At 45.9% G+C, this 27,478-nt stretch overlaps 1 protein-coding gene across 1 annotated transcript; it reads right to left on the bottom strand.

Moving 5' to 3' along the window:
* Positions 1 to 1,144: 1,144 nt before the first annotated feature.
* Positions 1,145 to 4,146, bottom strand: LOC123066135 (TBC1 domain family member 13). Its single transcript, XM_044489277.1, has 9 exons — positions 3,991 to 4,146; positions 3,792 to 3,884; positions 3,317 to 3,421; positions 3,034 to 3,186; positions 2,415 to 2,513; positions 2,213 to 2,341; positions 1,880 to 2,059; positions 1,494 to 1,610; positions 1,145 to 1,419 (listed from the first exon to the last, which is right to left on the bottom strand). The coding sequence occupies exons 1-9, from the start codon at positions 4,060 to 4,062 to the stop codon at positions 1,270 to 1,272; spliced, it is 1,098 nt and encodes a 365-aa protein (XP_044345212.1). The 5' UTR covers positions 4,063 to 4,146; the 3' UTR covers positions 1,145 to 1,269.
* Positions 4,147 to 27,478: the final 23,332 nt, after the last annotated feature.

Here is a 27,478-nt window from a genome sequence, read left to right as displayed (position 1 = left end):
GGCCGAGTCTGGCGTGGCGAGGTTGCCCTACGTCTCGCTTCGAGCGAGACATAGGGGCGCTCTAATTTGCCGAGCTGTGCAGAATACCTGGGAGTTCCATGCATGGCAATTGCTCCCTAGGGTGGATGGGTTTGTGGCAAGGTGACGGGATCCTCGGTACTGAGATTTTGGGCAAGGAGACTGTCTCGCTTCGCTGGCATGAGATTTTTCAGTTCCAAACTGGGCATGGCTCATTTCTGGCGAGCTGAAGTTCCTTTTCTCTATTTTCTTCTTCACCTACGAAAGTGCGTTTATCTACTTGGCTTCAATCGCAGTGGTTTCCATCGGCTGTTGGATTACGCTGGATTACGCCCGGATTGACGTGTGCAGTGCATCGATCACGCAACCCAGCGGCAGCAGCTGCTGCTGTAGCTACTCTCACTAGTACTAGTAGCTATATGCTATAGGGAGCCTGCGCCCACGGCACCCCTGGTACGTCCTCTCTAAGTAGTAATCTCTTCTGTCTCTGTATATATTCTGCCGCAGAGATCGCGAATCCCTGCACCTGACGCAGCCACCCGCTCCGTCGCTGCTACCCTGAGCATAGACCTATCCCTCCCCTACGCCCCTACCCTGGTCCGCCACGGCCATGGACGACGTGCTCCCTTTCAATTCAGGCCCGTTGAGAAAATATATCGATCGTAGACACGGCCATCAGGCTGGCACTTTCGTTAGCCCGGTGCGGATTAGTAAGGCTGTGGTAGCGCCAACCGAGGAACATCACGGACTTCGGGCACCGCTGAAGCTTCTCCCTGCTGTTCTACCCTAGGCCGGGCAGCGTATATGGCTGCTGCTACATACTCTGGCACGCATGTGTTCATGGATTGCCCATCCGGCCATCCCGCCTCTATAGAGTCGAGCTGTTTGTTATTGGTATATTCGGCTGTGGAGAATGGTAACAGTTGAATGGCACGAGCGGATGATCACCGTGTGGCGTGTCCATGTTTGGCATGCTGCATGTCAACCTTGTCAACGCATCGGTACCGGAGATAAAGCCAGGAAAGTCATGGTCAAACCTACTTATATACGTATTAGAAACAATATATAGGAAACCTGGGAAAGTAGTTAACGTAGCATTTCCAGGTTATGGGGTTGGCAATTCATATATTATTAATGAACTTTTTTTTGCATGGATATTATTAATGAACTTGGATGTATGATAAAAAGCAATAACAGAAGTTCAGTTTTGCGGCGCCGAGTACTGTTACAGATTTCACAGAAGAAACATGTTCACTGCAACTTGTTTGCAACGTAGAGGAGGTGGCCGATGTTCGTCGGAGGGTAGCTCTGCAGAAGCTTCAGGTTGGAGCTGAAGTCGCCGGCAAGGAGCCGTTTCCGGACCAGGATCAGCATTGCGCAGCATATTCTCAGCAAGGTTTCCTGCAGGCACATCTTCAGGCATCTGCCAAGAACCATTTGCAGAACAAACCATAGTGTGTTGCTTGTGTTATTACCTGAGGACCATCTGGGTCACTTAACAGAGTGTCCCATATATGAATAATATCGGCAAAGTTGAATTCCTGGGTTAACAGCAGTGTTATCCACCTGAACGCGTAGAACTGGGGATTAACCTGCAGACACCATGCTTTTGTTAGTAAAATACTGCAGGCACTTCTTCACTACTATAAGCATGGCGGATCGGAAGTGTGCATCTCCTGCTGTAATGTTATGTTATACACATCCAAACACTATAACAGAGCTACTGTAAGAATGTAGAACAGTAGAAGGTTCACCTCAGATGAAACATATATAATGTCATCTCGTTAGCAATTGGCATAGCAAGTCAAAGGACAACCCTAAAAACACTAAAGATCATGCAGTTTAGTACGTGAAGACTTACTTCCGTAGTTATTTCCAGGTGGTGCTGAAGTTCTCCATCATACTTCTTTAGGAGTTGCGATAATTTGAAGAGCGTCCCTCGAATGCCGACAGCACTGTTGTCTAGCTTCTGGCAGAAGTTGTCTCTAAGCCCACTAAGCAACTCCACGAAGCAAAAGAAAGAATCGGCTTCGGCGAAGTTCTGCAAAGGATTCCAGGTACCAGCATCACGATATAGATAGTCTCAAAAGTCATGACTCATGAGTATACAAAATAAGAACCGTCTCAACAGTCAACAGTCTGCTCTACAACAAATGGTATGATGCATATGTCAAAATAATCGCTTACTCCATACAGCATTTTTATAATCTGGATCATTCCGAAATACAAAGAAGAGAGGCGCCAAAATTTCATTCATTCCTTGCACGTATCTTATCCCAGCATTCAGCTTGGCAAAGATAATTAATATATTTCTCAGAGAATCCTGGTCAGAATAACAAATGATCAGCCATGTATCATAGCAGAACACTGTTTACACTTAGATACTGGAGATTTACCTGATTGGACTTTGCAAAAGAAGAGTCTCCACAGAAGAAATGTATGTCAGGGTGAGTGCGTTTTACATCACGGTCAACCTGCTCGATCATCTCTGAATGCTATATGAAAGATATATTCAGAGAAAAAAAATACCAATGTTAAGAGTCATGTGAAATGGTGAAATGACTCACCGACAAACATTGGGAGCACACATATATACATACACTAGAAAAGGTTAATTCTTCCAAACTAAAAGGTAAATCCACATGTCAACAATTGCTTCAAACGGTTCACCAGATTTTTTGCAATTTAAATTCACAAAACATGTCAATCGATGTCCTTCTTACGAAGATAAAACAAAAACAAGCATAAATACGATGCAGATATAATGATATAAGTTGTTTAAATTTCTTCCACTTGATCCTTATGTTTGTCAAAGCATAAATGTTCTAAATTGATGCTAATGGCTGTCTGAAACTCTCAAAAACAGAAGCACAACCTCCAGTACGAGCAGCACAGATCAGTACCAATATCCAAAAAATGAAACACTACCTGCAATATGTGTCCAGAATCCTAAGTACACCAAAACAACGTGTGCAACGCAGCCAGATCATAAAATCCAAATGCACTAGAGCATACCTCAGCGACCTGATTCCATTGGCTGGTCTTCCCAAGGCTCAAAGGATGATCATCTTGGGCTATCTCCGACCTGTCAAGAAACCCATTCTCAACAGGCTCTGCATTTCCGTCACTGTGGCCTTCTGATCCCCCAGTCGTGCTACTTCCACCTACCTAGCAAAATTAGGATTCAGGATCTCTGTCTCCTAGTGAGGATCTACACTAGGTACAAATGTGATGTGAATCTATTAATTCGTAGAATCAAGCCAAAAAAACAGTCTAATCTGAGCGTGAAGTGACATACAGTGTTGGGAAGGAATTCGTCTTTGAAGGCTTCATATTGTGACCTCTTTTTTGCCAACTCCTGCTCCCACAGTGCACGATCCTTGGGCAGATAGCCCAGTAGCAGCTGCGCAACCAACACATGTACAGTGGGAGTGAGTCTGTGACCGAAGAGGGCAAAAATCAACACTTTTGACTGCATCTTTCCCCTCACACTGACCATATAGGGACAACTGATCAAAAAAAGGTTAACAGTAGCACGTGGATGAACACAAGGGGACAAAAAGGCAGAGGATTTCTAATCTGACATTGGCATCAAAAGGAAAAAATAAACAAACTAAGCACATGCACGCACATTGACCAGAAACATCAGCTGCGCATACAGTAAATCAGTCGTCTGTCTGAACTTCTAAATTAAGGCAAGATACTAAATCTTCAGCTTGAGACTACAGAACAAATCTCGAAAGAACAGAAGGACGAGCCTGCCAATCGGTTACCTTCCACACAGTAGACCGGACGCCGGCGCCGTCCGGGACGCCCTGCGCAGCGAGCATCCGGAGCTCATCGAGATCTATCACCTTCTTCGACAGCTGCAGAGCTCACCGTCCGCCCCAAGAACAACGCATCAGGACGACACGATGGGCCAGAGGCCAAGGAGCAAAAGCTAGGGGGTGAGAAGGCAGAAGGTAGGCTCACCGCCGCGAGGATACGGGACTGCCGCGAGATCTCCAGCTCCGCCGGCTGCGGGGATCGCGGCGAGCTCGCCATGGATAATGGATTTGGGATATCACAAGACGGGTACACACTCTGACACTGGTCCGCGGGTTTGGAACTGTTTGGGTCGCGTTGGGACATTATGTGATCTGCCCGCAACCGTCCATTTGCTAGGACCATTGAAATGGACGGTCGAGATTATGCGACGACTTTTTATGCTCTATAACTAGAACCCGCATGTCTTTCACTGAGCTTTTGATCAATGGTCAACATTAGGGCCTCTTTCAAATATGGATTTTTCATAGAAATTTTGAAGGATTAAAATCTTTATGAATTTCACATATCTCTCTCTGATACAAATTAGTTTGTTAGGTCATCACTCACTCACATCATGAGGAAGTCCTAAGTACTTCCATTCATTATCTCTCCAATAGCATTAGCACCATGGCACATGATAAACTGAATAATATGCCCCATCCACATTGATCTAGACCATGTTCATGCCAGGGCATGAACTCACTTCGCATATCTTTTCCTTGGAGGGCCCACTTGATTTGTCTTTTTTTTCTACAATTAGGGGACATATATTCAATCACAATATTTGTGGATGCACAATAAATATAATGTAAGGGTTGAAATAAACCACATTACGCTCCATGTCTAGGCGGGGAGATGCTTTTGTCAAAGTGCGGGCTTCAAAATTCATCTCTCTCCATTCATGCTTGGAGATCACCATGCCAAATTTGTGTTGCTTCATGTTGATTTTATCCTGACTCACACTCTATGGGGTAAAGAGCCCAAGCAAGTAAAGATAGGGTGTGGAAAACCAAATGATACATTCCTGATTTAAGTGAAGATAGGGTGTTCATGATAGCATTCACTATGGGCAAGAACTTTCGAAGTAGCTAGATGTGACATTCGTTGTTTATTCTTACCGGATATTCACGATAAACGCCACATTCGTCGCGATATACATGACCAATTATTTTCGGCTTTTGTAGCGGATTCCCCGTCTGCAGAAGGAAACTATAAAAGGAACTCGTCTCGCTCATATACTTTTCAAAAACTGGTCTCCCAGGGTACTGCAGAACCGGAGATGTCGTTGCCAAAGGTATTATAGACATTTCATTAGTCAACTCAAACAACGAACTCATACAGAAGTCACCAAAAAGAACTGGATTGAAGTTTCAAGAGGGATTCGACCCATAGCCGATTCCCTCGGCAGCCCAACATAATCTACTTATGTGGGGATCTACAACTGGAAAGAACGCGCTCGTAGTTGCACATGCCCATTTTAACGCCGAGCCAAGCGGGACCCTGTTGCATCGACATTCATGGTGTGCATGTTGCACGCTCGTGGTAAGCAAACATGACTTCAAGATTATGTGCTCCTCAATGATGAAGTTGTTGGGAAACATAGTAGAAAACAAAAAATTCGCACCTACGATCACCCAAGATCAATATGAAGATGCATAACGGGTTGGGATCACGATCGCTACCGTCATTGAGTTGCAGCGGAAGAAGAACGTGTCGGTATAGATCGTACTTGTCACTACTGGAATCAGCTTCTTTGTCGTCTGCCATGGCGGACGGCAAAGTCCTATGCCGTCCGCTAGTGGACGACAAACTGTCCGTCTGAACAAGTGCTGGCAAAGGCCTTCTTTGCCGTCCGCTTCATAGAAGTGGACGGCAAAGGGTTGTGCCGTCCGCCGTCGAAGGCCATCAGACGGGAAAGATCATGGACGGAAATGGGGTGGGTGAGAGCCGTTAGGGGTTAACGGCGTGCTTTGCCGTCTGCCAGCAAACGGCAAAGAGGCAAAGCTCTTTGTCGTCTACTGACAGACGGCAAAGAGCTCAGCTCGGCCAGCACTGGGAAGCTGCCACGTGGCCAGCTATGCCGTCTGCCAGCGGACGACAAAGAGCTTTGAATCTTTGCCGTCCGCTGGCGGACGGCATAGCTGGCCCTATTTGCCAGTCCTATTTGGGAACTTTGCCGTCTGCTGGCAGACGACAAAGTGCCCAAATAGGCAGCCCAGTGTTCCCAGTTTCTACAGGTAGTTGCCACGTGGCCTCTTTGCCGTCCGCTAGCAGTCAGCAAAGCTCTTTGTCGTCCGCTAGCAGATGGCAAAGAGGCTATATATCCCCTGTTTTTATTTGAATCCATTTAATTTGACAGGATTTCACACACAGATATACATACATACATATCCAGCATATCCAACAACATGTCCAACAACATATCTCATCAAATCCAACACATTGAACAACATAGTTCAACAAAGTCCATCCTATCCAACATATCCATATATACATACATATACAGAAACAAGTTTCCAACAACATATCCATATAGACATACATATCCAAACAAGTTTTCGTAAACCACAAGGAAGTAGCAGAAGAATAGTACACTCCATCAATGCAAGCTTCCTCATCTAAAGCAAATCTGCAAATTAGGAAAGATGAAAGTTAGAAGAAGAAGAAGAAGAAGAAGAAGAAGAAGAAGAAGACTAGCTAGAAGAAAAGGAAGAGGAGGAAAAGAAGAAGAAGAAGAATTTATCTTCTCTTTCTTTCTTTCTTTCTCTCCTCTCCTATTCTTTATCTTCTTCTTTTCTAACCAATGTAGGTAAAAATGCCATTTTTGGGCTAAGGTAGGTAAAAATGCTAAGTGTGTAGGTCAATTTAGAGCTAATCTAGGTAAATATGTCATTTTGGAGCTAACGTAGGTTAAATGGATCATATTGGAGCTAACCTAGGTAAACTTGGTCATTTTTTAGCTAACCTAGCTAATTATGCCATTTTTGACCTAACTAAGCTTATTGTGTCATTTTAGAGGACAACAAGCTAAGTATATGACATTTATGAGGTTAGCAAGGTTATTATGCCATTTACGAATAAAAACAAGTAAGAGGAGGAAAAGAAGAAGAAGAAGAAGAAGAAGAAGAAGAAGAAGAAGAAGTCTTCTTCTTTTTCTTCTTTTCTTCTTTTCCTCCTATTCCTTCTTTTCTTCATCTTCCTTTATTTTCTTCATCTTATTATGTCATTTGTGGACTAAATAGGCTAAATTATGTCATAAATGGACTAAATAGGCTAAATAAGAAGAAAAATACCGTTATCACGGAGGTGAAGGAACGGTCGGGGCTGTGCCACTGGCAGACGGAGGTGAAGGACCGGTCGGGGTTCCTCCATTGGCAGACGCAGAAGGATTGGTCGATGCTTGTTGGGAGGCATGCTGCACTAAAGATCATTTCCAATAATGTCCCGTTAGCATGATGCAACTGAAATGTGAATACTAGTAACTAACGACCATTCAAATCAAACTCATCGTGGTCGCCGGAGCAATCTGGGGCATCGGCAGAGGGGTCTGACCGTTTTTCTCGCACATGGTCTGCACATTTGGTTCTCACGAGTCAGTCATATTAGTTAGTAATGCGAACATTACGTGCATGATTTGGCAAATATGCACGAGAAACGTACCACGAGGAGCTCGTATAGGGCCCGGTGAGACGCCTTATTCTGGTTCCTCTCCTCCTCCAACAGCTTAGCCGTCCTCTCCTCCATCTCCCTCTCTCTCTCTCTCTCCGCCGCCTCCCTTTTAGCCTCCTCCAAAAGCGCCCGGGTGTTCAATCTCTCTTTCTCAACCAATGCCTGCAACACACCACTCCTCGTTAGCATTGTAATCATCGACGGACGCACACACAATGTAATGGAGTAAAGGTGAGAGAGTTCGTATAACTAACCGCCATGGCGAGCTCCGCGGGCCGTGCACGAGGCGTTATCTCAGGATCAGAGCTACTCTGGCGCTTCTTTATCTACGGGAGAGTCCTAGGACAACGTATCAGTCCATCACCAATGGCTATGGAGCCATGGGACCTCCCGCCACCAGATATCATCACCAACTGTTTATCAAAAGGATCCTGGCTCGGGTTAAAGTCCTCCCCTTTCCTCGCCTTCCCCTCGTCTTTGTACTTCACAAGCTTGTGGTGGGAGGAGATGTTGGTGAAGCTCTCTGGATGATCTAGGTCAGACTCCGAGAATGCCTTGACCTTCTTGTAAGGGGCAGTATGGGCCATGCCATAGAGGTCGAACATATTTTGGCACATGCTTCTTGTTGTGGTGCGCATGAGAGAGAGGAACAAAATATTAGTTAAGGGCTCAAGCTAGCATGAAGAATGATATTGCTATGTAAATAGGTCATTTTGGAGCTAAGTAAGGTTATTATGTCATTTTCGAGGAAAATAAGCTAAGTTTAGATCATTTTGAAGTTAACTGATACGTCCATTTTGCATCATGCTTTTATATCGATATTTATTGTATTATGGGCTGTTATTACACGTTATGTCACAATACTTATGGCTATTCTCTCTTATTTTACAAGGTTTATCATGAAGAGGGAGAATGCCGGCAGCTGGGATTCTGGCTGGAAAAGGAGCAAATGTTGGAAACATATTCTGCATAGCTCCAAAAGTCTTGAAACTCCACGAAAGTCATTTTTGGAATTAATAAGAATTATTGAGCAAAGAAAGTACCAGAGGGGGCCCACTGAAGGAAATATGCCCTAGAGGCAATAATAAAATTATTATTTATTTCCTCATATCATGATAAATGTTTATTATTCATGCTAGAATTGTATTAACCGGAAACATAATACATGTGTGAATACATAGACAAACATAGTGTCACTAGTATGCCTCTACTTGACTAGCTCATTGATCAAAGATGGTTCTGTTTCCTAGCCATAGACATGAGTTGTCATTTGATTAACGGGATCACATCATTAGGAGAATGATGTGATTGACTTGACCCATTCCGTTAGCTTAGCACTTGATCGTTTAGTATGTTGCTATTGCTTTCTTCATGACTTATACATGTTCCTATGACTATGAGATTATGCAACTCCCATTTACCGGAGGAACACTTTGTGTGCTACCAAACGTCACAACATAACTGGGTGATTATAAAGGAGCTCTACAGGTGTCTCCAAAGGTACATGTTGAGTTGGCGTATTTCGAGATTAGGATTTGTCACTCCGATTGTCGGAGAGGTATCTCTGGGCCCTCTCGGTAATGCACATTGAAGGAAATATGCCCTAGAGGCAATAATAAAGTTATTATTTATTTCCTTATATCATGATAAATGTTTATTATTCATGCTAGAATTGTATTAACCGGAAACATAATACATGTGTGAATACATAGACAAACATAGTGTCACTAGTATGCCTCTACTTGACTAGCTCGTTTATCAAAGATGGTTATGTTTCCTAACCATGGACAAAAGAGTTGTCATTTGATTAATGGGATCACATCATTAGGAGAATGATGTGATTGACTTGACCCATTCCGTTAGCTTATCACTTGATCGTTTAGTATGTTGCTATTGCTTTCTTCATGACTTATACATGTTCCTGTAACTATGAGATTATGCAACTCCCGTTTACCGGAGGAACACTTTGGGTGCTACCAAACGTCACAATGTAATTGGGTGATTATAAAGGAGTACTACAGGTGTCTCCAAAGGTACATGTTGAGTTGGCATATTTCAAGATTAGGTTTTGTCACTCCGATTGTCGGAGAGGTATCTCTGGGCCCTCTCGGTAATGCACATCACTATAAGCCTTGCAAGCAATGTAGCTAATGAGTTAGTTACGGAATGATGCATTACGTAACGAGTAAAGAGACTTGCCGGTAACGAGATTGAACTAGGTATTGGATACCGACGATCGAATCTCGGGCAAGTAACATGCCGATGACAAAGGGAACAAAGTATGTTGTTATGCGGTTTGACCGATAAAGATCTTCGTAGAATATGTAGGATCCAATATGGGCATCCAGGTTCCGCTATTGGTTATTGACCAAGAATAGTTCTAGGTCATGTCTACATAGTTCTCGAACCCGTAGGGTCCGCACGCTTAAGGTTTCGATGACAGTTATATTATGAGTTTATGAGTTTTGATGTACCGAAGGAGTTCGGAGTCCCGGATGAGATCGGGGACATGACGAGGAGTCTCGAAATGGTCGAGACGTAAAGACCGATATATTGGACGACTATATTCGGACTTCAGAAAGGTTCCGAGTGATTCGGGTATTTTTCGGAGTACCGGAGAGTTACGAGAATTCGCCGGGGAGTATATGGGCCTTATTGGGCCATACGGGAATAGAGGAGAGAGGCCGAAAGGAAGGAGGTGCGCAGCCCCCCTATGGTCCGAATTGGACAAGGGGTGCGGCCCCCCTTTCCTTCCTCCTCTCCCCCTCTTTCCCCCTTTCTCCTACTCCAACAAGGAAGGAGGGAGTCCTACTCCCGGTGGGAGTAGGACTCCCCTTGGCGCACCCCTCCTAGGGCCGGCCTCCTCCCCCCTTGCTCCTTTATATACGGGGGCAGGGGGGCACCTCTAGGCATAACAACACAAGTTGATCTACGGATCGTTCCTTAGCCGTGTGCAGTGCCCCCCTCCACCATATTCCACCTCGGTCATATCGTCGCGGAGTTTAGGCGAAGCCCTGCGCCGGTAGAGCATCATCATCGTCACCACGCCGTCGTGCTGACGGAACTCATCCCCGAAGCTTTGCTGGATCGGAGCCTGGGGATCGTCATCGAGCTGAATGTGTGCTGAACTCGGAGGTGCCGTACGTTCGGTACTTGGATTGGTCGGATCGTGAAGACGTACGACTACATCAACCGCGTTGTCATAACGCTTCCGCTTACGGTCTATGAGGGTACGTGGACAACACTCTCCCCTCTCGTTGCTATGCCATCACCATGATCTTGCGTGTACGTAGGAATTTTTTTGAAATTACTACGTTCCCCAAGAGTGGCATCCGAGCCTAGGTTTTATGTGTTGATGTTATATGCACGAGTAGAACACAAGTGAGTTGTGGGCGATACAAGTCATACTGCTTACCAACATGTCATACTTTGGTTTGGCGGTATTGTGAGATGAAGCGGCCCGGACCGACATTACGCGTACGCTTACGCGAGACTGGTTTCACCGTTACGAGCACTTGTGCTTAAAGGTGGCTGGCGGGTGTCTGTCTCTCTCACTTTAGCTGAATCGAGTGTGGCTACGCCCGGTCCTTGCGAAGGTTAAAACAGCACTAACTTGACGAACTATCGTTGTGGTTTTTATGCGTAGGTAAGAACTATTCTTGCTAAAGCCCGTAGCAGCCACATAAAATTTGCAACAACAAAGTAGAGGACGTCTAACTTGTTTTTGCAGGGCATGTTGTGATGTGATATGGTCAAGACGTGATGCTATATTTTATTGTATGAGATGATCATGTTTTGTAACCGAAGTTATCGGCAACTGGCAGGAGCCATATGGTTGTCGCTTTATTGTATGAAATGCAAACGCCCTGTAATTGCTTTACTTTATCACTAAGCGGTAGCGACAAGGTTGTCAGAATCGCGATTCTGCTATACGATTCTACGACTTTACGATCCAAACTAACCCCTTCGATTCTACAATTTTACTACATATAATCTATGTTTCTACGATCCTGATAGTGAAGATTCTACGATTTGCGATCCTACCATCGGAGCTTCGATCCGATTCAAAATCACGATTCTAACAACCTTGGGTAGCGATAGTCGTAGAAGCAATAGATGGCATAATGACAACGATGCTACGATGGAGATAAAGGTGTCACGCCGGTGACGATGGTGATCACGACGGTGCTTCGAAGATGGAGATCACAAGCACAAGATGATGATGGCCATATCATATCACTTATATTGATTGCATGTGATGTTTATCCTTTATGCATCTTATCTTGCTTTGATTGACGGTAGCATTTTAAGATGATCTCTCACTAATTATCAAGAAGTGTTCTCCCTGAGTATGCACCGTTGCGAAAGTTCTTCGTGCTGAGACACCACGTGATGATCGGGTGTGATAGGCTCTACGTTCAAATACAACGGGTGCAAAACAGTTGCACACGCGGAATACTCAGGTTAAACTTGACGAGCCTAGCATATACAGATATGGCCTCGGAACACGGAGACCGAAAGGTCGAGCGTGAATCATATAGTAGATATGATCAACATAATGATGTTCACCATTGAAACTACTCCATCTCACGTGATGATCGGACATGGTTTAGTTGATTTGGATCACATGATCACTTAGATGACTAGAGAGATGTCTGTCTAAGTGGGAGTTCTTAAGTAATATGATTAATTGAACTTAAATTTATCATGAACTTAGTCCTGGTAGTATTTTGCAAATTATGTTGTAGATCAATAGCTTGCGTTGTTGCTTTCATATGTTTATTTCGATATGTTCCTAGAGAAAATTGTGTTGAAAGATGTTAGTAGCAATGATGCGGATTGGATCCGTGATCTGAGATTTATCCTCATTGCTGCACAGAAGAATTATGTCCTTAATGCACCGCTAGGTGACGGACCTATTGCAGGAGCAGGTACAAACGTTATGAACGTTTGGCTAGCTCAATATGATGACTACTTGATAGTTTAGTGCACCATGCTTAACGGCTTAGAATCGGGACTTCAAAGACGTTTTGAATGTCATGGACCATATGAGATGTTCCAAGAGTTGAAGTTAATATTTCCAGCAAATACCCGAGTTGAGAGATATGAAGTCTCCAACAAGTTCTATAGCTAAAAGATGGAGGAGAATCGCTCAACTAGTGAGCATGTGCTCAGATTGTCTGGGTACTTCAATCGCTTGAATCAAGTGGGAGTTAATCTTCCAGATAAGATAGTGATTGACAGAATTCTCTAGTCACCATCACCGAGTTAGTAGAACTTTGTGATGAACTATAGTATGCAAGGGATGACGAAAACGATTCCCGAGCGCTTCGTGATGTTGAAATCAACGAAGGTAGAAATCAAGAAAGAGCATCAAGTGTTGATGGTTGACAAGATCACTAGTTTCAAGAAAAAGGGCAAAGGGAAAGAAAGGGGAACTTCAAGTAGAATGACAAGCAAGTTGTCACTCCCATGAAGAAGCCCAAAGCTGAACCAAAGCCTGAAACTGAGTGCTTACACTACAAAGGAAATGGTAACTGGAAACAGAAATACCCTGAATATTTGGTGGATAAGAAGGATGGCAAAGTGAACAAGGGTATATTTGATATACATGTTATTGATGTGTACTTTACTAGTGTTTATAGTAGCCCTTGAGTATTTGATACTTGTTCGGTTACTAAGATTAGTAACTCGAACCAGGAGTTACAGAATAAACAGAGACTAGTTGAAGGTGAAGTGACGATGAGTGTTGGAAGTAGTTCCAAGATTGATATGATCATCATCGCACACTCCCTATACTTTCGGGATTAGTGTTAAACCTAAATAAATGTTATTTGGCATTTGCGTTGAGCATGAACATGATTTGATCATGTTTATTGCGATACGGTTATTCATTTAAAGTTAGAGAATAATTGTTATTCTGTTTACATGAATAAGACCTTCGATGGTTATACACCCAATGAAAATAGTTTGTTGGATCTCAGTCATAGTGATACACATATTCATAATATTGATGCCAAAAGATGCAAAGTTAATAATGATAGTGCAACTTATTTGTGGCACTGGCGTTTGGGTCATATCGGTGTAAAGCGCATGAAGAAACTCCATAAAGATGGATTTTCGGAATCACTTGGTTATGAATCATTTGATGCTTGCGCACCGTGCCTTTTGGGCAAGATGACTAAAACTCCATTATCCGGAGCAATGGAACAAGCTACTGACTTATTGGAAATAATACATACCGATGTATGCGACCCAATCAGTGTTGATGCTCATGGCAAGTATTGTTATTTTCTGACCTTCACAAGATGATTTGAGCAGATATGGGTATATCTACTTGATGAAACATAAGTCTGAAATAGTTCAAAGGTTCAAAGAATTTCAGAGTGAAGTGGAAAAATCATCATAACAAGAAAATAAAGTTTTTCCGATCTGATCGCGGAGACAAATATTTGAGTTACGAGTTTGGTCTTCAATTAAAACAATGTGGAATAGTTTCACAGCTCACGCCACCTGGAACACCACAACGTAATGGTGTGTCCGAACGTCATAACCGCACTTTATTTGATATGGTGCGATCAATGATGTCTCTTACCGATTTACCAATATCGTTTTGGGGTTATGCATTAGAGACAGCTGCATTCACGTTAAAAGGGCACCATCTAAATCCGTTGAGACAACACCGTATGAACTATGGTTTAGCAGTAAACCTAAGCTGTCGTTTCTTAAAGTTTGGAGTTGCGATGCTTATATGAAAAATGTTTTCAACCTGATAAGCTCGAACCCAAATCGGAGAAGTGCGTCTTCATAGAATACCCAAAGGAAACTGTTGGGTACTCCTTCTATCACAGATCCAAAGGCAAAACATTTGTTGCTAAGAATGGATCCTTTCTAGAGAAGGAGTTTCTCTCGAAAGAAGTGAGTGGGAGGAAAGTAGAACTTGATGAGGTAGCTGTACCTGCTCCCTCATTTGAAAGTAGTTCATCACAGAAATCTGTTCCTGTGACTACTACACCAATTAGTGAGGAAGTTAATGATGATGATCATGAAACTTCAGATTAAGTTACTACAGAACCTCGTAGGTCTTACAGAGTAAGATCCGCACCAGAGTGGTACGGTAATCATGTTCTGGAAGTCATGTTACTAGACCATGATGAACCTACGAACTATGAGGAAGCGATGATGAGCCCAGATTCCATGAAATGGCTTGAGGCCATAAAATCTGAGATATGATCCATGTATGAGAACAAAGTATGGACTTTGATTGACTTGCTCGATGATCAGCAACCATGTTAAATAAATGGATCTTCAAGAGGAAGACGGACATTGATAGTAGTGTTACTATCTACTAAGCTCGACTTGTTGCGAAATGTTTTCAACAAGTTCAAGGTGTTGAATACGATGAGATTTTCTCACTCGTATCGAAGCTTAAGTCTGTCTGAATCATGTTAGCAATTGCCACATTTTATGATATCTGGCAAATGGATGTCAAAACTACATTCCTTAATGGATTTATTAAAGAAGAGTTGTATATGATGCAACCAGAAAGTTTTTGTCAATCCTAAAGATGCTAACAAAGTGTGCAAGCTCCAGCGATCCATCAATGGACTGGTGCAAGCATCTCGGAGTTGGAATATACGCTTTGATAAGTTGATCAAAGCATATAGTATTATACAGACTTGCGGTGAAGCCTGTATTTACAAGAAAGTGAGTGGGAGATCTGTAGCATTTCTGATACTATATGTAGATGACATATTGTTGATCGGAAATGATATAGAATTTCTGGATAGCGTGAAAGGATACTTGAATAAGAGTTTTTCAAAGCAAGACCTCGGTGAAGCTGCTTACACATTGAGCATCAAGATCTATACAGATAGATCAAGACGCTTGATAAGATTTTTCAATGAGTACATACCTTGATAAATTTTTGAAATAGTTCAAAATGGAACAGTCAAAGAAGGAGTTCTTGCCTGTGATGCAAAGGTATGAAGTTGAGTAAGACTCAAGACCCGACCATGGCAGAAAATAGAAAGAGAATGAAAAGTCATTCCCTATGCTTCAGTGATAGGTTCTATAAAAGTATGCCATGCTATGGACCAGACCTATTGTATACTCTGCCCTGGTTTGGCAAGGGAGTACAATAGTGATCCAGGAGTAGATCACTAGACATTGGTCAAATTATCCTTGGTAGAATAAGGATATGTTTCTCGATTATGGAGGTGATAAAAGAGTTCGTCGTAAAGAGTTACATCGATGCAAACTTTTACACTGATCCAGATGACTCTAAGTCTCAATCTGGATACATATTGAAAGTGGGAGCAATTAGCTAGAGTAGCTCCGTGCAAAGCATTGTAGACATAGAATATTTGCAAAATACATACGGCTCTGAATATGACAGACCCGTTGACTAAAGTTCTCTCACAAGCAAAACATGATCATACCTTAGTACTCTTTGGGTGTTAATCACATAGCAATGTGAATTAGATTATTGACTCTAGTAAACCCTTTGGGTGTTGATCACATGACGATGTGAACTATGGGTATTAATCACATACAGATGTGAATATTGGTGCTAAATCACATGGTGTTGTGAACTAGATTATTGACTCTAGTGCAAGTGGGAGACTGAATGAAATATGCCCTAGAGGTAATAATAAAGTTATTATTTATTTCCTTATATCATGATAAATGTTTATTATTCATGCTAGAATTGTATTAACCAGAAACATAATACATGTGTGAATACATAGACAAACATAGTGTCACTAGTATGCCTCTACTTGACTAGCTCGTTTATCAAAGATGGTTATGTTTCCTAACCATGGACAAAAGAGTTGTCATTTGATTAACGGGATCACATCATTAGGAGAATGATGTGATTGACTTGACCCATTCCGTTAGCTTAGCACTTGATCGTTTAGTATGTTGCTATTGCTTTCTTGATGACTTATACATGTTCCTGTAACTATGAGATTATGCAACTCCCGTTTACCGGAGGAACACTTTGGGTGCTACCAAACGTCACAACGTAACTAGGTGATTATAAAGGAGTACTACAGGTGTCTCCAAAGGTACATATTGAGTTGGCGTATTTCGAGATTAGGTTTTGTCACTCCGATTGTCGGAGAGGTATCTCTGGGCCCTCTCGGTAATGCACATCACTATAAGCCTTGCAAGCAATGTAGCTAATGAGTTAGTTACGGAATGATGCATTATGTAACAAGTAAGAGACTTGCCAGTAACGAGATTGAACTAGGTATTGGATACCGACGACCGAATCTCGGGCAAGTAACATGCCGATGACAAAGGGAACAAAGTATGTTGCTATGCGGTTTGACCGATAAAGATCTTCGTAGAATATGTAGGAGCCAATATGGGCATCCAGGTTCCGCTATTGGTTATTGACCAAGAATAGTTCTAGGTCATGTCTACATAGTTCTCGAACCCGTAGGGTCCGCACGCTTAAGGTTTCGATGACAGTTATATTATGAGTTTATGAGTTTTGATGTACCGAAGGAGTTCGGAGTCCCGGATGAGATCGGGGACATGACGAGGAGTCTCAAAATGATCGAGACGTAAAGATCGATATATTGGACGGCTATATTCGGACTTCAGAAAGGTTCCGAGTGATTCGGGTATTTTTCGGAGTACCGGAGAGTTACGAGAATTCGCCGGGGAGTATATGGGCCTTATTGGGCCATACGGGAATAGAGGAGAGAGGCCGAAAGGAAGGAGGTGCGCAGCCCCCCTATGGTCCGAATTGGACAAGGGGTGCGGCCCCCCTTTCCTTCCTCCTCTCCCCCTCTTTCCCCCTTTCTCCTACTCCAACAAGGAAGGAGGGAGTCCTGCTCCCGGTGGGAGTAGGACTCCCCTTGGCGCACCCCTCCTAGGGCCGGCCTCCTCCCCCTTGCTCCTTTATATACGGGGGCAGGGGGGCACCTCTAGGCATAACAACACAAGTTGATCTACGGATCGTTCCTTAGCCGTGTGCGGTGCCCCCCTCCACCATATTCCACCTCGGTCATATCGTCGCGGAGTTTAGGCGAAGCCCTGCGCCAGTAGAGCATCATCATCGTCACCACGCCGTCGTGCTGACGGAACTCATCCCCGAAGCTTTGCTGGATCAGAGCCCGGGGATCGTCATCGAGCTGAACGTGTGCTGAACTCGGAGGTGTCGTACGTTCGGTACTTGGATCGGTCGGATCGTGAAGACGTACGACTACATCAACCGCGTTGTCATAACGCTTCCGCTTACGGTCTACGAGGGTACGTGGACAACACTCTCCCCTCTCGTTGCTATGCCATCACCATGATCTTGCGTGTACGTAGGATTTTTTTTGAAATTACTACGTTCCCCAACACACATCACTATAAGCCTTGCAAGTAATGTGACTAATGAGTTAGTTGCGGGATGATGCATTACATAACGAGTAAAGAGACTTGCCGGTAATGAGATTGAACTAGGTATTGAGATACCGATGATTGAATCTCGGGCAAGTAACATACCGATGACAAAGGGAACAACACATGTAGTTATGCGGTTTGACCGATAAAGATCTTCATAGAATATGTGGGAGCCAATATGAGCATCCAGGTTCCGCTATTGGTTATTGACCGGAGATGTGTCTCGGTCATGTCTACATAGTTCTCGAACCCGTAGGGTCCGCATGCTTAAATTTCGGTGAAGATCGGTATTATGAGTTTTTGTATTTTGATGTACCGAAGGTAGTTCGGAGTCCCGGATATGATCACGGACCTGACGAGGAGTCTCAAAATGGTCGAGACGTAAAGATCGATATATTGGATGACTATGTTCGGACACCGGAATGGCTTCGTGGAGTTTCGGACATATACCGGAGTACCGGGGGGGGGGGTTACCGGAACCCCCTGGGGAGCTTAATGAGCCAAGATGGGCCTTAGAGGAGAAGAGGAGGGGCGGCTAGGGCTGTCCGCGTGCACCCTCCCCCTCTAGTCCGAATTGGACAAGGAGGGGGGCGGCGCCCCCTGAGGGATTCCCGGATTAGGGGGTATCCGGACAGCCGGACTGTTGGACTATGAAGATACAAGATTCAAGACTTCGTCCCGTATCCAGCTGGGTCTCTCCTTTGCGTGGAAGGCAAGCTTGGCGATTCGGATGTTAGATCTCCTTCTCTGTAACCGACTCTCTGTGACCCTAGCCTCCTCCGGTGTGTATATAAACCAGAGGGTTTAGTCCGTAGGATAAGGACAATCATAATCATAGGCTAGCTCCTAGGGTTTAGCCTCTATGATCTTGTGGTAGATCAACTCTTGTAATACTCATATCATCAAGATCAATCAAGCAGGGAGTAGGGTATTACCTCCATCGAGAGGGCCCAAACCTGGGTAAAACATCGTGTCCCCTGCCTCCTGTTACCATTAGCCTTAGACGCACAGTTCGGGACCCCCTACCCGAGATCCGCCAGTTTTGACACCTACATTGGTGCTTTCATTGAGAGTTCCTCTGTGTCGTCGCTACAAGGCTTGATGGCTCGTATCGTTGTCAAGGACAACATCACCTCTGGGGGAGCGCTGGCGCTAGGCCAAACTCTCCGACTAGGCGGCTTTGTCATGACCGCCCGATTGGCTGCTGCGCCGATGATGACTTCTCGGGTCATCAAAAACATCCTCCACGTCAATTCGGAACTCGCCGAACAGATGGATCCAATGGAGCTCTCCTCCCTTAATGAGCTCTTGGATCGCATCGCCGCTCTGGGAGTCGCTACAGACTATGATCGGATTGGGTTTAAACCCGACCAAAGGGATATTAAATCCCCACCGGTCACCCATGAGATAGCGGTAGTGGAAGAGCCACACATGGATTATCCCTCTACTTTGAGGATGAACTATGTCCGGATTATCAAGCTCTCTGAGCCGGATACCCATTCGCGGGAGGACATGACCCAGACCTCGAACTTAGAATCGGGCAACGGGCCGGAAAAATTGGGCAACATCCCGGAGTCCGAGCTGCCAAGCCCGGAATCTCCTCTGCCCCTGGGTGTTAGATCGGGTCAGAATTCGGATTTAACTATGCCCACCCACCCAGACTTATGCCATCTTTCCCATATCAGACAAGAGCCCCAAGAGACAGTACATCGCTACTGGGCCAGATTCCTCCTTGTGATAAACAGGGTCAAGGACTGTCGCGAGGAAGACGCAATCTCACTTTTCTGCAAAAATTGCACCAACAAAGGGGTCCTCAACGCTATAAGTCGCCGTGACATAGTACACTTTGCTGACTTAGTGGCCATAGTACAGAAGTACTGTGCGATGGAAAGCACCTGGAAAACCCAAACAAACTTCTGGGATAATCCGGCTCTCACTAAACCCTTCGTCCGAGCTAAAAGGGTAAACTCTCGTAAGTTACCTGATCCAATTCCCAAAAACCAAAGCCCGCTCCAGGGCGTGGAACCGTATTGGAAGAATGGCTCAATGGGCCATGCAAAATTCACAGCATGCCGGATACCACGCCAATGCATAGCCTTAGAGCATGTTGGATACTCCGGCAGGTAGCAAAAAGCGGCGAGGATCTTCTTGTAAACCATAAAACAGAGCAACATCCCGCCGAATACAACAATGCGGTACTGACAGTCTTCGAGACTTTTGCCTCAAATAATAGGCGCAAGCGAGCTCATCAAAGTTTTGCTGAAGTCTGCCACGTGGCAAAAATAAATCCATGGAGTGACACTGCTATAACCTTCAGTGCCAGTGACGAACCTCAATTCCAAACAGTCCGGGCACCAGCCGCTTTGGTCCTTAGCCCAATCATGGACGGCTTCCGGCTCACTAAAGTACTCATGGACGGTGGAAGCGGATTAAACCTGATCTATGAAGAAACCCCCCAACAAGATGGAAATTGACAAAAGCCGCATTGAGCAAAGCAACACGATCTTCAGGGGAATCATCCCTAGTCGGGAGGCACGGTGTGCGGGAAAAATCACACTGGATGTGGTATTTGGCATGCCGGAGAATTATAGGTCTGAAGAAATCACGTTCCAAGTGGCCCCATTCAGCAGCGGATACCACGCCCTTTTTAGGGCGGGACGCATTCACGAGCTTTCAAGCTATACCCCATTAGGGGTACATGAAGCTCAAAATGCACGGACCCAATGGAATCATCACTCTAGTTAGTGATCCGGACGTCGCACTCCACGCCGAAAATAAAACTGCCGCACTAGCCCTGGAAGCATTATCCGAAGCCCTAGCGGCCGAAGAACTAACAACGCTGCGTGCCATAGTGGACAGAGACGACGTGATACTCGACAAGTGACCCAAGTCCACCTCTTTCAAGCGCGCAGATGAGATAGTCAAATTCTAGGTCCACCCAATGGACCCCACAAAGACAGCTTCCATCGGGACACAGTTGAGCCCCATAATGGACGTCACACTTCGAGACTTCCTACACGAGAATTGGGACATTTTCGCCTGGCATCCTTCAGACATGCTAGGCATCCCACGCAGGCTAGCCGAACACAGCCTCAATATACTAAAAGGATACAAGCCAGTCAAGCAGACTCTTAGGCGCTTCTCAGAGCCTAAGCGGCAAGCCATGGGAGAAGAGCTAGCCAAGCTACTTGAGGCCGGATTCATCAGAGATATAAAACATCCGGATTGGCTAGCAAACCTGGTAATGGTACCAAAGAAGGACAAATCTTGGCGCCTATGTGTCGATTTCAAAGACCTCAACAAACCTGGTAATGGTACCAAAGAAGGACAAAGCAGGACACGACTCACCATGTTTCCTTGATGCATATTCCGGATACCATCAAATAAAGATGGCGGAATCTGACCAAGCTGCAACGGCCTTCATAATGCTATATGGCCCCTTCTGTTTCAACACTAGGCCTTTCGGGCTCAAAAATGCTGGCGCAACCTATCAATGTATGATTCAGACATGCCTGGAGAAGCAAATCGGCAAAACAGTGGAGGCATACATGGACGACGTGGTCATAAAAACAAGACACGTTGAAACTTTAATAGATGACTTGAGACTCATGTTCGACAACCTCCGAACATAAGCTCAACCCGAAAAAATGTGTTTTCGGTGTACCCTCCAGGAAGTTGCTCGGTTTCATCGTTTCCAATAGAGGAATCGAAGCAAATCTGGCAAAAATCCGAGCTCTGTCGCAGTTGGCTATCCCAACAGACCTCAAGCAGATCCAGAAACTAACTGGATGCGTGCCTGCCTTAAGCCGCTTTATCTCTCGATTAGGAGAAAATGCACTACCTCTTTATCGCCTTCTTCGACGCACCGAACACTTTGTGTGGACGGATGCGGCCACGGCCGGACTGGATGAAATAAAGACCCTATTGGCCAGCAATCCAGTCCTGACCGCGCCAAATACTGGCGAACCCATGCTATTATACATAGCTGCAACACATCAGGATGTAAGCGCGGTGCTCGCCGTCAAATGAGAAGCAGGCGGATACAAGTTCCCGCTCCGAAAGCCGGTATATTACGTGTCCACTGTCCTCACACCATGCAAATCCTGATACCCACACTATCAAAAGATAGCATACGCGGTCTTCATGGCATCCCGGAAGCTATGACACTACTTTCAAGAGTGTTCGATTACGGTGGCCTCCGAAGTGCCACTCAATGACATAATAAACAACCGCGACGCCACGGGGCGGATTGCTAAATGGGCTATCGAGCTCCTTCCGTTCGACATAACATACAAACCACGGCGGGCCATTAAGTCGCAAGTACTGGCTGACTTTGTCGCCGAATGGACAGAAGCCGAACTCCCTAAAGAGTACGTCGCGTACTCCAGTTGGATCATGCACTTCGACGGCTCTAAAATGCTGGCCAGATTGGGAGCGGGTGTATTCCTGACATCCCCCACCGGAGACACGGTCCAATACGTACTCCAAATATTATACACAGACTCCAACAACGCAGCCGAATACGAGGCTCTGTTGCATGGTCTTTGGATGGCAGTCTCTATGGGCATTCAACGCCTAGAAGTGCGCGGGGACTCGAACCTCGCAATATCACAAATAAATGGAGATTTTGATGCCAAGGATCCGAAAATGGCGGCCTACCATAATGTCATCCTCAAAATGTCAGCTCGGTTTGAGGGGCTCGAATTCCACCATGTGGTCCAAGAAAACAATCAAGCGGCGGATATCCTCGCCCGCATCGGTGCTAAACGCGACCCCGTCCCACCTAATATATTCTTGGAAAGGCTGTTCAAGCCATTCGTGGTATGGGAAGGGGAGTTTGGCAACACCAATCCGGCTTCGAATATAACCCCAGATTCTGAACCATCTGACGTAATCAGGGCCTCCGCTACCGAAATAACAACTTCGGCCCACGAAATCATGGCTGTCATCACCGCGTGGACCGAGCCCTTCTTGGCCTACCTAAATAGGCAAGAGCTCCCCGAGGACCAAAATGAAGCACGTTGTATTGTGCGGCGTTCCAAGGCCTACAAAGTCCATGAGGGAGAGCTCTATAAGAAAAGTGCCACCGGAGTGCTCCAAAGATGCATCTCCGAAGAGGAAGGGCGGCAGCTCTTGGCTGAAATCCATGCCGGACTCAGCGGGCACCACGCTGCAGCTCGGGCACTTGTCAGCAAAGCCTTCCATACAGGATTTTATTGGCCGACAGCCCGGGCAGATGCACAGGACCTTGTCCAACATTGCGTCGGTTGCCAGCTCTTTGCCAATCAGAGCCATATGCCCCCTACCGCTCTCCAAACAATCCCCATAACTTGGCCCTTCGCGGTCTGGGGGCTGGATATGGTCAGACCTCTTAAAGGGGGAAGCCATAAGAAAAAATACTTATTGGTCATGGTGGACAAGTTCACCAAATGGATAGAAGCCAAACCAGTTAAAACGGCCAAATCCGGACCGGTGATAGACTTCATATCAGGGGTTGTACATCATTACAGTGTCCCCCACAGCATCATCACTGACAATGGCTCAAACTTCATAGCCGATGAGGTGAAAGCTTGGTGCGGCAACATGGGCATTAAGCTCGATTACGCCTCCGTCTATCATCCCCAAACAAACAGGCAAGTCAAATGCGCAAATGGTCTCATCATGAGCGGCATCAAACCTAGACTAGTGCGATCCCTGAAAGAATCGGACACACACTGGGTCGAGGAGCTCGACTCCGTACTCTGGGGGCTGCGGACCATGCTGAATCGTACCGCCGGATATACACCATTTTTATGGTGTACGGCACAGAAGCAGTACTACCCTGCGACATAATCCATGACTCACCTCGCGTGCGCATGTACGAAGAGAAGGAAGCCGAGCTAGATCGGCAGGACAACTTAGATGCCCTGGAGGAGGAGCGCGACGTCGCAAAAGCCCGTTCCGCATTCTATCAGCAGCAGGCTCAAAGGTATCAAAGTAGAGAAGTGCGGGCCAAAACTTATAACATTGGCGAACTCGTTCTACGCCTACTAGAGAAGAAGAAGGACAAGCTCAAACCCAAGTGGGAGGGTCCCTTCATCATTGATAAAGTTCTCACCGGAGGAGCGTACCGTCTGCGCAATGCATCCGATAACAGACTCGAGCCGAACCCATGGAACGCAGCCAGACTCCGGAGATTCTACGCCTAGTGCCGAACTCAGTTGCGGATGCTTGGATCGCTCCAGGCCGCACTATGTGTGCTCACCACACCTGGGGGATTCCTACGGAAGCTAATTATAATTACTTTTATGGCTTCCTGCCTACCACATATGCATCCTTTTTCCATATGTGCCTTTTTCTTCACCACTATATGCATCGATATGACTTAAGATTTGGCCATGCTGGGTTGCCTGGCTCTTGTGTTTATGCCCTACATTCCCGTTAATTCGGTGGCATAAGGGGAGCACCTCTGCGATTGTTACTACCGGTTCAGCCAGATGTGTACCTCAGACTGGGTGAAACCGAAAGCTAGCGTTCTTAAGGGAATATTCGGTCGGTGAACAAAAGATGTTTTTTCGTTTATTACAACGTGAATCCCCAGATGTTTTGTATCCTGCGCTTCTGTTTGCAGTTCGGACATGCACATCGATGCATGCGTACCCAGGGAAAGGAACCCCTAACGGAACTATTCTCTCTGGAAGATGTTTCTTACTACCCATGTAATATAACATAACTAGTTAGGTACTTGTCTGTTCAAGCACTTATGACCCCTACGCCTAGTTTCCACGCATACCCCAATTTTACATAACTGAGCGGGTATTCAGATACACCCCGAACTGTCGGGTACGGGGGCTGAAGCGAAAAGGTCCGCCATGACAAATGATTTTTAATCCGGCTAGGGACTACATATGTCCATTGAATTACATAGTCACTTGAACTGGCTATATTCTTCCTCTATACCATCCAACAGTTTGTCTAGCCTACAATCCTGTTTGGGAATACTTTGCGGCTAACGCTACTTGGTCATACACCAGACTTACGGGAATCTCTTGCCCATCTGGCCCCACCGGTCCGATTTCGGCCATATGGTTCGGGTCAGCCTTGGCGTATCGCGTCTTCACCGTGGCCCAGGCTTCCCTTGCACCTTGTCGGCAGGCTGATACCTTTCATAACCAGAAGCGCCGCCGTGCTCCTTTGAGCATATCCACGAGCTCCCCCATGCCTCCTGGCAGGGAAGCGGATGGCCACAAGGCCTGGGCAATACCCTGCATCACCTGCCGAGCTCGTCCGTGCAGTTGTGAGAGATCATGCAGCAAATCGCCTACGTACCTGGGCATCTCCTCTTTAGGACGGCCCGTCAGCATACCTACAAACATAAACTCTTTTAATACGCTTCCTCGCTGAACTGTACTGCAATTCGTTTAAGCACTTACCATAAATGCCGTGACGAAGCCTCCTGTTCTCCTTCACGGAGTTCGCAAGCTGAGCTCGAACATCCGCTAATTCGACGCCCAGCCGGATGTTGGCATCTTGGAGATTGTTTTTCTCCTGCCTAACCTACGTAAGCACATGCTCACCAGCCTTTAGCTGTCTTTGGAGATGTGACTCACTATCTTTTACGATCTCCGGATTCTCCCCGGGATTGTATGCAGAATTTTCTGTTAGACTTATAAAGCAAGACAAATACTAACTAGTATATGTCCTTAAAATTTCTCTATTGAGACAAGTGTTACCAGATGAGGCCTTCTGGGATTCCTCTAGTTTGGCAACCGTGGCCCGAAGCTGGGTCTTGCACTCCTCTAGATCTTGAGATAAATGGGTATTCTTCTCTACAAGAACCTGTGCATACAATGATCCTTAAATCAGTTGTTCCAACTGTTTCAAGTCTCAGGGGCTACTGATATACATGCTTATCAAATTTTCTTACCCGTATATCCTTTGCATACTGGTCCGTCGCTCGGGCGAGTCCATCTTGGGTAGCTCGGATGTATGCGTCTCCTGAATTGAAGGCATTGAATGCCTCTTCGGAAAAGATACCTTTGCGGAGTACGGCCCGTCGGCGCCGGTGATTCATGGAGCTCTCTACTTTAGAATTTGTGGCGGAGAGCCTATCCGCATCCTTTGTCGGAGGACAATTCAGCGTCGGACCCACATTGGCCTCCTCCCTTGAAGCCGGTTCTGGAATCCGGCTGGTGGAGGCGTGACCGGCAGGATCTCCGGATATAGTTCGGCGACTACTCTTTCTGCTAGGACACGATGGACGCTGTTACATTTCAAAAATGATAATCATAGAGCATATTTTAACTATACCTCTGCGACGGCGTTTCGACCCTAACCGCCTTCCTCTTGAGCCTGCCTAGCCCAGATGCCCTTTGCTGATGAGCCCCTAGGGGCTCGGTGCCGCATTCCGATGGTCATCTCTATAAAAGTATGATATTTGTGCATAAGGCATGGTATAAAGAAGGAATCCCCTTCAGAGGTTAAGGCTTCAACTTTGCTTACACGTGACGCAGGGAGCAGTCCGGGATAATCGGCGATAATAGCCACCAAGGTGCCGTCACAGCTTGCCTGATAAAATGTCCCGTCGACGAGGTCCACAGATATATCCGGATCTTCTTCAAGTCCGGGGTCGAGGGCCCGGCCAGGATCCTCTGGCTGCGGAGAGGGGTTGTTAAACTCTTTCACGGCCCTCCTCAGTTCTTGCTTAGAAATATCATGGTAAATGATTGTGATGAAGGGCGCAAGAATGGATAGAGTTGAGTAAAGAGTAACGGCTTACCCAGCTTGGGGAGTTGTACATGGAAAATCCATCCCGCAGTTTGATACGGAGGAACTCCTCTTCTTCTCCTTTATATAAATCGGACAATATCCTCGCCAGAGCAGTGGTGGAGTCCGGACCTTTACAACCGCAGCGGGTTGCATCGTCCTCCCCGTTGAAGTGCCACATGGGCTTCCCCCGATATTGAAGTGGCTGCACCCCTCGCATTATGCATATTGATATAACTTCGACTATTGTCAGTCCTGATTGGGCCAGTGTCTTTATCCTGCTCATCAGGAAGTGGACTTCTCTGGCATCTTCTTCCTGGGGGCTCCGAGGGCGCCAACTTTGGCATTTCTTCAGCGGAGCATTATTAAACTCAGGAAGGCCCGTCCGGATTCGGTCCGGAAGGGGAACGTCATCTACATAAAACCACTCCGAGGGCCAGTCTTCGGATGCCTTCTTTGGAGTGTCGGACAGGTATCCGGTCTGGGCGACGCGCCATATTTCGGCTCCGCCCACTTGATATATAGATCCCCCTGATTACGAGGGATGAGGTAGAATAACTTCTTCCATAACTCGAAGTGAGCCTCGCAGCCCAGGAATAATTCACAGAGGGCAATGTATCCTGTGATGTGCAGCACGGAGGCGGGGGTAAAGTTATGCAACTGGAGGCCATAGAACTCCAAAAGCCCGCGGAGGAATGGGTGGATTGGAAACCCGACGCCTCTTAGCAAATATGGGACGAGGCATACCCTCTCCCCCTGAGATGGGTTAGGAGATCTCTCCGCTTGCGCCCCGCCATTATAGGTAGCTAGTCCGGCTCGGACGGGGACCATGTAT

The sequence above is a fragment of the Triticum aestivum genome, chromosome 3B (assembly GCF_018294505.1).
Source record: "Triticum aestivum cultivar Chinese Spring chromosome 3B, IWGSC CS RefSeq v2.1, whole genome shotgun sequence".
Taxonomy (NCBI): domain Eukaryota; kingdom Viridiplantae; phylum Streptophyta; class Magnoliopsida; order Poales; family Poaceae; genus Triticum; species Triticum aestivum.
This window is presented reverse-complemented; position numbering and strand designations above follow the sequence as displayed.

What these genes read in the sequence shown, in the direction of transcription:
- LOC123066135 (XM_044489277.1), bottom strand. Translation starts at nt 4,062, where the DNA reads ATGGCGAGCTCGCCGCGATCCCCGCAGCCGGCGGAGCTGGAGATCTCG. An exon ending in TCCGGTCTACTGTGTGGAAG is followed by an intron (nt 3,422 to 3,791) that starts GTAACCGATTGG and finishes TTGGTTGCGCAG; the next exon opens with CTGCTACTGGGCTATCTGCC. An exon ending in ACGAATTCCTTCCCAACACT is followed by an intron (nt 3,187 to 3,316) that starts GTATGTCACTTC and finishes TAATTTTGCTAG; the next exon opens with GTAGGTGGAAGTAGCACGAC.